We start from the raw sequence: 11,933 nt of genomic DNA, 5'->3' as shown, positions 1-11,933 counted from the left end.
GATCTCACATAATATAGTCATATTTTCTCTTAATTGAATCACTTTGTTCACGTAATAATAACTGTAGTATTGCTTAATTGGACCGACATTAGCTTTCTTGTGGATTATTCATGTACTAGGTATTTCTGTCTATCGAGATATGTATGTCCTAAAAAAGTTTATTACTTTTAAACCCAAAAAAATCAGAAAAATTAAACCAAACCGAATCAAATTGACAATAACCAAATCGATGGTTATTTATTTCGTTTTGATTTTAGAAATTTAAAAAACCGATTAGATTGGTTTGATTTTGGTTTTAACCAATAACCGATCCAAACGAATCACGAACACCTTTTAATTTTGTTATTTAGAACATATATATCCCTTGTCATGAAAGTGACTTATATACCCTATTGTTACACAAATTACTTATATATACCATTTTCCTCTAACGAAAGTAAAAAAAATATTTTAAATTAGCTTTTAAATTTTTTTTATTGAAAAAAATAAGATAATCGATGTAGGGGTATATTTGATCATTCTCACGTGTTTTTTCCTTTTGAAAATTTTTATTTGTTAACTAATTTAAATTTATTATTTTGATGGTCAAATTTATTTTTTTCACTTATTTTCTTGTAAAATTTATTATAGATGCTCCAATTTTTTTTTACAGCTACAAAAACTAAATTGCAATATAGCCACAAAAAATATTTTTTTTAGCTTTTTAATCTTTTTTCGTTCACACTTATTTCTTTTTATTTTTCATATTTTTACACTAAAGAATGAAAAAAAGGAATAAGAAACTCAAATAATAATAATAATCAAAGAAGTCAAAAAATAATTTATGTAAAAAAATCAAATACATGATTTGTTTTTAAAAAATATTAAAAAATAAATTAACTTTTTTTTTTTCCTTTTTGTATCAATAAGGGTATATGTGAGCCACTTTTGTAAGATCAGATGGTGGACCCACCCTTATCCAAGGGGATGTCGCCACCAGAAAATTACGTTCTATATAGAGCTCAAATTTTGATTTAATAAATATATATATACAAGTATTGACTCTTTTTAACACAAGTTAAAAGTATAGTCTAGTAATTAAAATGTTGTGAAAAATCTTTGAGGTCATGAGTTTCAAGTTTTTTTTATTACAATCATTGACACTCAAGTCTTACTAGCCTCATAATTATATTTCTAATTACAATCGTTGACACTCTTTAATAACAAATCTGAATCTGCTATGTGACGAAGTTTTTCTTATTACAATTATTGACACTCGTTAATGACAAATCTAAATCCGCCATAAAAAAGTTAAAAGATATATCAGTTCCGTTTTCTTTTTTTAAAGAATATAAAGCCGCCCCTGTAAGTATGTCAACGTCAACCCTCCCCTTGTGTTTTTGTTCTTGATTCGTTATGTAATAAATTCCATAAAGCAGGAAATGAAAATGTGACTTTAATTAAATAGAGTTTATTTGAATTGAATCTAGTCAGAGTCTTTTGTCGAGGATGCCTAAATGTCAAACTTTTTATTGTTTATGATAATTATTTAATTTTTTAAATAAGCATTAATATTAATCAAATAAAATTATAACTTATAGTCTTATATGGTATGATAAATCAGCAACTAGTTGGAGTCTTAGCCAAATAAATTTGACTGTTTATTTTCACAAGTGTATTTATATTTAAAATTTATGAATTTGCAATCAAATATTTAATAATTTTTCAACATATTTATAAAATTAATTTTTTTTAATTAATCTGCCAGTGTCTATTTCAATCATTTATTAGTCTTATTGTCCAGAGTCAACAAAAGTGGACAGAAAGCTCAAATTTTTATACCTTTTACATCTTTTGAATGATGATTAGCTCACAATATTTTTTATATACTAAACATTTACCAAACCCAACTCATACAATCTTGTTTAGATATTTTAAAGTAATTTACTAACTCAATTTAAATAATGAAACATATAGACAAGGGGGCACATGTCAATATTAAAGTAACATCTCAATTATTCATATTTGTTTAAGCTAAAGCAGAGTCTTGAAGCATCAGGTTCTAAAAAATGGAACAAAAGGCCTTAGAAATAGAGAGTCAAGAGACTGAAAAGGAAAAAATAGGGAATAAATGGTGTGTCGAAGCAAAGAAGGTGTGGCATATAGCAGGACCAGCTATCTTGAATGCAGTTTCTTTGTTTTCTCTTGAGTTTGTGACAGCTGCCTTTGCTGGAAGATTGGGAGATTTAGAGCTTGCTGCTGTCTCAGAAGTTCATAATGTTATAGCAGGATTTGTCTATGGAGTCATGGTATGCTATTATATATTCCCTGCTTTTATTGATTTTGAAGATACGGAGTCAGGATTTGAAGCTTATGACTTCTGTTTCTAAATTAATCCACTTTCCAACTATTTATCTGACCCCTATCTTTAGCGGTTTCAAATTCCTTATCTTTATCGTTCACTCAATAAATGACAATTAATCCGAATATGTCTTCCAGTGATGAATAAGTATGGACTCATTCGCTCACAAAAAAAGGGGATCAACTCCCCCCTTGTGTATTGGTACTTATCGAGTATAGAATAAGATTAATAACATAGTATGAATCAAAGTTACTGAATTGAGCTAACACTTTAGCTCCGTCTCTGAGCATGATCCTTTAGTGAGTTTTGAATGAGTATGATTTTATTATACGTACACATTTTAGATGAAGCACATAACCCTCCCGTCTTTGGTTAATAAGTAATCTAAGTATAACATGATTGGGATCTTAAAGATCTTTTTTTTTTACCTTGTTAATTCTTGGGTATTAGTTAGGGATGGCAAGTGCTTTGGCAACACTTTGTGGTCAAGCAGTGGGAGCTGGACAGTTCAATATGCTTGGAGTTTACTTGCAAAGATCATGGATCATTACTGGAGTTACATCTTTGTTGCTCACACCAGTTTTTGTCTTCACATCGCCGATACTAAAGTTCCTACGTCAAGATAAAGACATCTCTCATCTTGCAGGGAAATATGCGATTTGGATAATTCCTCAAATGTTTGCATATGCCCTCAACTTTCCTATGCAGAAGTTTCTTCAATCTCAGAGCAAAGTTTGGTTTATGGCCATCATATCCATGGGAGGATTGGCAATTCATGTATTGCTAAATTGGATTCTTGTGGTAAAGGGAGGGCATGGCCTTTTTGGTGCTGCAATTGCAGGAAATATCTCTTGGTGGTTTTTGGACATTGCTCAGCTTATTTACATAATTTCGGGCTATTTTCCAGAGGCATGGACTGGTTTTTCATGCCTGGCTTTCAAATCATTGACTAACTTCGTTAAGCTATCACTTGCCTCCGCGGTAATGGTATGGTAAGTAGAGACTGGAAGCTTGGTAATTAGTACTTAATATCTCTTGAAATGTTTCAACTAGTACCATTTTTGTGATGAGAGACATTGACTGGTGGCAGTTTAGAGCTTTGGTACTTCACAGCTGTGATTCTAATGGTAGGAGGCTTGAAAAATGCTACAGTTGCTGTTGACGCCATAACGATCTGGTTAGTATATATCTTGTTGCTCCATAGCAACTAAAGTTTCTTGGATTTAACTTATATACATCGTCCGTGTAATGAATTTTTGATATGACCACCCTTTTGTTGTCTCACAAACTTGATTTTTGATCTTCTCCTTTTTGAGTTCTTTCACAATAAACTTTCTTTTGAATTCTTTCACTACAAATCCTTACATGTTAACCAACTGGTCTGGATATGACAGCCTCGGATTGCAACTGTGGACACTGACGGTTGCCTTTGGTTTCACTTCATCGACCAGGTTAGCTGTTTCCGTGCAAGACAAAATCGAATGAGAACTAGTAGGAGTTATAGTTAGCAAACTTAGATGATAACAATTTTATATTTCTGATCAAGTATATGTCACCTATTGGTTGTAAATCTGCCCTCCCTGAGATTTTTATGGCATTGCAGTGTGAGAGTTTCAAATGAATTAGGAGCTGGAAATCCAAAAGCAGCAAAATTTACCATTTCAGTCAATGTTTTGACATCAGCAGTGATTGGCCTTATATTCTCAGCTACAATATTAGCTACCAGAAAAGAGTTTCCAAGACTATTCACAAATGAGCAGCATGTCATAAAGGAGACATCAAAGTTGGGCTATATTCTTGCAGCTATCATCTTCCTTAATGGCATCCAACCTGTTCTACTTGGTATTTCTATCTAATTTCTACTCATTGACATATTCTTGAGGTACATAGATACGCAAATTTCTCACGAATCCAGGCTGAACATAGCTGCAATTCACAAATAAAGTGAAGTTCAGGACAATATAGATGCCAAAAAGGTCATTCAAACAAGTTATAGTGACGTTTTCCTGTTACCAGACGCCCTAACATTTGATAGTACGCAAAACCTATGGACACAACTTATTGAAACATATCATAAACCTATGATCAAATGAGTTCTTGCAAGTTTGCATATGCTTATGATTAGCGCGCTATAACTATTTTTGATCAAATTGCAAAATGCAGGAGTGGCAGTTGGTGCAGGATGGCAGCTTCAAGTTGCCTTAATTAGCATTGGATGTTATTATGGTTTTGGGCTGCCATTGGGTGCATTGCTTGGTTACAAGTTCAAATTTGGAGTTGAAGGCATACTTTCAGCTATGCTTGCTGGCAGCTTGCTTCAGACACTCTTCCAGTTTCTTATCATTGCGCGAACCAGTTGGCACAAACAGGTAATTCTAACCAGTCAATTTGTGAGCACCTCAAAAATTCCACTAGGTATCTCTTCCAACCAAGGATTAGACATATGGTATAAATCACATAATGTTAGCTATAACACTTGTCAAATGATAAGGCAAGTCAAGAGATTGAAGAATTAGGCATAAATTTGGTAGATATTGTTAGATTGAACCTCACTACCCAATACAACAAGGATTATGATATTGATGTATCGGATTCCGAGGGAGTAATACTTCATGGAAATCCTTACACAAATAACTGGCCGGATTCACTTTTTACTCTTCCAAACCGATAATACATAAATTATATGCTTGTTATACACATATTATACATGAATTACACATATCATTAGACATTCGCGTGTTATTATTAGTTTCTCAAACTATTGCAGGCTCTTCAAGCAGAGGAGAGAGTGAGAACCTGGGGTGGTGAAGTGGAGAACCAATCAACCTCCTAATATAAGCAAGTCCAATTCAATCCATTCTTAATTCAATTCAATGAGAAAATCAAACAAGCAAAAGTTCATCCTATTTTTGAAACAAGGCTCACTCCATTTATTTGTTTTCTTCTCCTATTATTAAAAATTCTACATTTGTATATTCATAATTTAATACACATATTATATCAGTCTTTTTTTACAGTATGTATGTATTAGTGGAGATATACTACCATCAAGTAGCTCATCCCGAATATAGTGGTAATCTACTTCAATATGTTTGGTCTGTTCATGAAAGACCGGATTTTGAGCAATATACGATGTCTCTTGACTGTTACCATAAACACTGATCGAATACTCCAAATAATACTTCAAAACACCTAAATCTTTCTTGTAGAAACACTTGAGAAAAATAGTCTTTGAACCGTGTAATAGTACCATGCTCATTTCCAGAAAAATCAAGTCATCCACATAGACAGGAACATTAATCTGCACATTTGTCCCTTGCAAGGTAAAAAGATAATAATTTGAGTATGATTATTTAAATTCATACATCTTCAGAGCAGTTGACAATTTAGCAAATCAACAATGTGGAGTATGTTTCAACCAATACAAAGATTTACAGAGTTAAAACACCTTCTGTGATCTGTCACGCCCCAAAGCTTGGTAGTTCAAAACGGAGAATTTGATGCCTTAACTTGATCAAGTGGACAACTCTACATGAAAAAGATACCATGACATAATCATGAAAAATAGAGAAATCTTGAGACCTAAGATATTGCTTCATAAAGGAACTATGTTTCCAAAATATAGGATTAAACATAAGTAGTTACAAGAAGTGAGCCAAAACATACATACATACATACATGAGACGTTGACACTATGAAGTCTTTCAAAGATCCTATCATTAATAGAAGTGTCAGGATAGGACCCTGACATACCCAAAAACACCTATATACATCACAAGATCACCTAAACATCACCCCTGATAAGATCACTTAACATCACCCAAAAATCCTAGAATTTGATCCACCCGACTAGTTAATGCTTGTAATCATTTCATTAGCTAGGTAGATTCTCCGCTAATGGAAACAACAATGTTGATTTCATCATGAACTTCGGTTTGGGTACTATGGGACATCACGGATTTCGGGCAGGGTAACAAGAATTTTTTCTAATAATTCTTGCATCTTTAAATTCAACGCGTAGTAATCTTACCTTGTTCACAATGTCAAGCAATCTGTCAGAACATTCTTTGACTGTCTCAGAGTCTTTCATTCTCTACAACTCAAATTCTCTTATTAAATTCAATACCTTCATTCCTCGAAGTCTTTCATCTCGAACATATTATTTCTTCGGACAATCCTAAATTTCTTTAGGTGATGTGAGAGACATAATTCTTGTGAAAATAGTTGTTGAAACAACAACAAATAGAGTAGTTGCCTTCGCTTTAGACTTTGTGGTTTTCTTTTCCTTGTAATTCTTGATTTGAGCTATGGTGAGATTATTTGGCAGCGAATTAATTTCATAATGCTCTTCCATAGCTTTCCAAAGATCAAGAGTCTACAGGTAATAGGTTTCCATTCTCACAACCCATAACTGAGAATTTCCACCATCAAAATAGATGAAGTCATTCGTGAAACACTATTTTAAGAATTCATCTCTTCATTCACAGGTCCCTCAAGAAAAATGGCTCTGATACCAATTGTTGGTTTAAAAAGAGAATAAATTGCACAAAAAAAATAAAAATAAAGAAAGCTATTTAATGTTAAATGATTGATATTATTTCATTGCAGTCTAAGAATTCAATTTGTAAGAAAACTAATAACTTCTAAACCTAAAATTAAGCAAAAAGATCTGTTGAAGATACTAAATTCCTAAAGTCAATAAAATACTCCCTCCGTTCCATTTTATGTGGCAACATTTCCTTTTTGGTCAGTCCCAAAAAGAATGTCACATTTCCATATATGGCAAATATTTAAACATACAATTCCTCTTTTACCCTTATTGGTCCCACTTAATTTTAAAAATAATACTCTTTTTTTTTTTTATAAAAGGTCATCTATTAATTAATTGAACCTGCAATTTCTCTTTCCTATAAAAACAATGTTGCAGCTTTTTGTTGTTTATGACTAGATACCATTCTTTACTCCATTTTTTTTCCTAAGCATTTTGTACTCTTTCCAATTTGTAAATTTTTTTTGTCCACTCGTTCTTTCTAATGTTTCACCAAGAAAAAAAGATTTGCATTTTTACATTACATTGCTTTCTTATTTTATCACTAAAATTTTGGGGCTTTCACTTAGTAAGGTAATGATTTTAATGCAAAGTATTCTAACATGAATTTGATGATTATCTTAAATTACAATCTATTTAAGGAAAATCAAAAACTTCAAATTCAAACTAGATAGTGAACAATTCAATAATAATCATTTCGTAACATTGCTCTCAACTTACAATTTTAATTCAATATCAATGAAATTTGTTTTTAAGATTAAATTAGCAAAAAGGCACCCAAAAAAAGGTGACAATGCTACAAATAATTCATGCTACTTTGGATCCATCGTAATTTTTGTTATACTTTCATAACTAATATCCATAAGTACAAAAATTACATATGGTCACCATGATTGTAAACAATAGTAATGCTCCTAATATACTTGACAAAATATCATTTCAACTTTCACATATTAAAGGAGTGCAAAAATTACATGGATCACCTTGGATGTACACAATACTAGTACTTTCTCTACTTATAAAACATCATTTCAGTTTTCATTTGTTAAAATTTTCTATGTTCTTGCAAAATTATCAAAAGTGGATTTCAAAAAAGAAAATTTTGCCATACTAGTAATCCCTATCATTGTTGAAGTAGAGTTGAAACATGATTGACAATACCAATATCACAACAAAGTTGAAGTGGAAGATTGTCTTCTCTTTCTAATCTGTTTTTGTTCAAATGAGGCACTTTGTAGTTGTTGCCTCCATTATCTTTCATCACCTCAATCATACAAGATTGTAAAGTAAGAAATACATGGTTGAGTTGTTCAACCTTCATTTCATCAAAAGATCTTTCCACCGCTTCCACTAATTCATCAACATTTGAAGGAGCCTTTTGATATTGAAGAGATTGGATTGCTCTAAAAAATCCAAGGTCCAACGCATTTAAATCAGGGCTGTTAGGTGGTTGAAAACATAGTTTAATGTCGAATCCATCTTTTTGGGCAGCTTCAACAAATTCCAAATCATTGACACCAATATGTGGTCTTGCATTATCTTGTTGTATACAGATAGGAATGTTTGAATCCGAAGCTGGCCATTTTGATCTAATGGCAGGAAGAACTTTCTCAATCAAACAAGCCCTAGTGATATCTTTAGTTACTGATAGAATAGGTTTTGTTTCAAGAGTTCCTGCTGTTCGATTTTTGCTATTCCGCTTAGCTGGTTCCTTAACTACAAATGGAAAAATACCTATTTTTCCAGAAAATAGCTCAATTCCATTTTCATCAAATCGAGGACGAGCAACAACAGCCATAAACATAACTTTTGGAATAAAGTTTTTACTTTTGCAAGAGCGATATGGATCAGGCTCATGTTCTTCAGGAAGTAGGTAGTACCTTTCACTCTTTTTAGATAAAAAAAACCATTTCTCGTCAATGTGAACATAATTAAACATATTCACAAATTTCGGATTTGTCTGAATTGTGCTCTGATCAAGCATTGAAAAGCAAAATTCAAGTCGTACCTTCTTATTTTGTTCGGTTAGTTGAGGCTTAATGGAATTGGTATGTGTCCGAATAGTGCCATCTTTTATCCGCCGAAAGACAGTTGATTTTGCCATGTTCATCGCAAAAGCCAGAGATCGAATATTTGTTCGACGACAAAGTGGAATTTCTTTAACTTGATTAATGTCAACTTCCACCCGTTTTCTTCCAACTCTGCCTACAAGTTTCGAAGACACATCCAACGGTGTACCATTATCAACAGATGATTTACATTGCTTCCAAATGCGTGAAATAGTTCTTCTTGATTTGTTGAACAAAATACTAGCTTGTTTTAAAGATCCATATTTGAGTTTTCCTTCCTTGCTTTCTTTCAAAAGCCAATCTGCAATGGCTTGACGTTCTTCAAATTTTAATCGCTTGTTTTTAGTGGTTGGATCTTCCGGAAATACAACTATACTCATTTCTGGAGTATAAGCAAGAAACGAAAAAAAAGGAGATGAAAGAAAACAATACAATAGTCCTGCAAGAGAAATTTTTCAAAGGTAACAGAGGGAAAAAATGACATGAAAATATAAAAAACATCTCTCTTAATAGCATTTGCTGAAAAAATTCAAACAAAATTATGATTTCGCGCCATAAATTTAATGTGATTTTGGCGCCACAAATCTAAAAATAATTGGAATCAAGAAGAGGATTTTTTTTTAAAAAGAAAAACATGATTTGCAAAAATGGGACGATCTTCTTCATAAGAGAAAGAGAGAGTGGTTTCTAAACTACTTAGAAAGAGAAAAGAGAAAAGAGAAAATGAGTAATTTTTGGGAACATAAATCTGAAAAAGTCACTGTACTTTTATCTTTTTTGACTTTAGCCTTCACCAATATATAGGAGAGAGAAAATGAATGTACTTTTAAAAAAAAATTGGACTGCGTATATTTTGTTTTTAAATTTTAATATTATTATTTTTTAAAGGGTAATTTGGTAAACATTTAAAGTCTTTATCTATTTCTTAAACTCCGTGCCCGGTCAAATGTTGCCACATAAAATGGAACGGAGGGAGTACTATTTATCAAAAAATCAAATAGAATTCAAATCATAATTAAAAGACTGTTGTAAATTTGTGGATATCATGTGGAGTTACCATGGTAGAAATGTTTCACTCATGCCAAAGTGTGGTTAACTTGGCAAGCCACACTTTGCCACATGCCCTTGGCCTATAAATAGGCATCAAATTTATATAACAAAAACACACAGCAATTTCACTCTCTCTTTGTTTATGTTCAAATACTCTCTCTATTGTTCTTCCCTTTTACTTTAGTTTTGTTAAGTCAAATATTTTATAACACGTTATAGCACGAAATTTCTTATAAGGTATGTTTCGGTGATATAACTATTATTATTTTCATATTCTAAGCACAAGTATACAATAGAATATTTTCAGTTTATATGTTCTCTAAATAATATAAGATGGTAGTAAATTTTATTAATTAATGAAAATAAAATTTCTTATTAAAGAATACTACATATGATATTCTTAACTTTCAATGGTTAAAAGTTTATTAATTTAATCTAATTTGACTATTTTTATGATAGTTTTTCATCATGTCAAATTTGTCAAAATTGGAGTTCGTGGCACTTGATATTTCTAGCAAAAATTATTTATCATGGGTACTCGATGCTGAAATTCACCTAGACTCTAAAGGTCTTGGTACCACCATTACTGAAGGTAATGCAACATCTAGTCAGGACAAAGCGAAGGCTATGATTTTTCTTCGTCATCATTTTGATGAAGGATTAAAGGCTGAATATTTGACAGTGAAAGATCCACTTGAATTGTGGACTGGTTTAAAAGAAAGGTATGACCACCTTAAGGCAACCGTATTGCCAAGGGATTGTTATAATTGGATACACTTACGATTACAGGACTTTAAAATTGTATGTGAATATAATTCTGTTGTTTATAATATAACTTCCCAATTAAAATTATGTGGGGAAATATAACAAATGAGGATATGTTGAAAAAAAACTCTTACTACTTTTCATGCCTCAAATTTGATGTTACAACAACAATACCGTGAAAGAAAATTTAAAAAGTATTCTGATTTTAATCTCATGCCTTCTTGTGGCTAAGCAACATAATACGCTTTTGTTGAAAAATCATGAAGTCCGTCTCACTAAAACTGCTCCTTTACCGGAAGCAAATGTGGTAGAAGCACATGGCCAGTTTGATAGAAGACAAAATAAAAATCGAGGCCATAATAATGTGTGTGGACGTAGCAATGGCAGAAAACGATATGATAATCATCGTGGTAGTGGTCATTATAAAAGAGAGAACAATATAGATTCTCAAAGTAATACTTTAAGAGGCAACTGTCATCGTTGTGGCATGAAAGATCATTGGAAGAATGAATGTCGGACTCCTGAGCATTTTGTCAGGCTTTATCAAAATTCCTTTAAAAGAAAGGCAAATAGAGGTGGTAATCTTCTTCTAATGCTCGGGTGGAATCACACTTGACATTTGAAAATAATAGAGGAAAGACCTTCGCAAATGTACAATGATAATATTGAAGCAAATTTGGCTTTGAAGAATGATGATTTTAATGACCTCAATGATATTACTCATTTGGAGGTTGAAGACTTCTTTGGAGATCGTAACTGATGTTTGATTTTATTTTATGATGTACAATATCTTCTTGTTTTTGTGTGCTTTTGATTATCATTTTTTTTATGTTACTTTTATTTTAAAATATAAAATAAAATAATATAAAGACTAAAGTTTTCTTGCAATATTGCTAGTTATTTTATCTCTTATGATGTACTTTTATTTTATGAAGATAAATAAAATTTCTCAGTCCTCAATTGGATCCAAGATGAGTAACAGATATATGTGCCTTCTGGATAATGCTACAACTCACACTTTATTAAGAGAAAAGAAATATTTCTCTCATTTAATTATGAAAGGGGCCAATGTTAATACAATATCTAGTAGTACAAAAATAATTGAGGGCTCTGGGAGAGAATCATTATTACTATCTGGGGGAACAATATTGACCATTAA

The 11,933-nt window shown here is 31.9% G+C and overlaps 3 protein-coding genes across 3 annotated transcripts; 2 read left to right on the top strand and 1 right to left on the bottom strand.

Annotated features, from left to right (window-relative positions):
* Window positions 1-1,863: 1,863 nt before the first annotated feature.
* Window positions 1,864-5,265, top strand: LOC125864537 (protein DETOXIFICATION 29-like). The gene is made up of 7 exons (XM_049544556.1): window positions 1,864-2,288; window positions 2,792-3,333; window positions 3,432-3,518; window positions 3,736-3,792; window positions 3,945-4,183; window positions 4,505-4,710; window positions 5,109-5,265. Exons 1-7 carry the CDS (start codon window positions 2,049-2,051, stop codon window positions 5,172-5,174), a joined length of 1,437 nt encoding a protein of 478 aa, XP_049400513.1. The 5' UTR covers window positions 1,864-2,048; the 3' UTR covers window positions 5,175-5,265.
* Window positions 5,266-8,013: 2,748 nt separating this feature from the next.
* Window positions 8,014-9,339, bottom strand: LOC125864031 (uncharacterized). Its single transcript, XM_049543981.1, has one exon. It carries the CDS (start codon window positions 9,337-9,339, stop codon window positions 8,014-8,016), a length of 1,326 nt encoding a protein of 441 aa, XP_049399938.1.
* A 1,138-nt stretch (window positions 9,340-10,477) lies between these two features.
* LOC125864030 (uncharacterized) lies at window positions 10,478-11,390 on the top strand. The gene is made up of 2 exons (XM_049543980.1): window positions 10,478-10,753; window positions 11,007-11,390. Exons 1-2 carry the CDS (start codon window positions 10,478-10,480, stop codon window positions 11,388-11,390), a joined length of 660 nt encoding a protein of 219 aa, XP_049399937.1.
* Window positions 11,391-11,933: the final 543 nt, after the last annotated feature.

The sequence above is a fragment of the Solanum stenotomum genome, chromosome 5 (genome assembly GCF_019186545.1).
Source record: "Solanum stenotomum isolate F172 chromosome 5, ASM1918654v1, whole genome shotgun sequence".
In the NCBI taxonomy this organism is placed as follows: domain Eukaryota; kingdom Viridiplantae; phylum Streptophyta; class Magnoliopsida; order Solanales; family Solanaceae; genus Solanum; species Solanum stenotomum.
The sequence above is the reverse complement of the archived record's forward strand: the minus strand, read 5'-3'. Positions and strand labels throughout refer to the sequence as shown.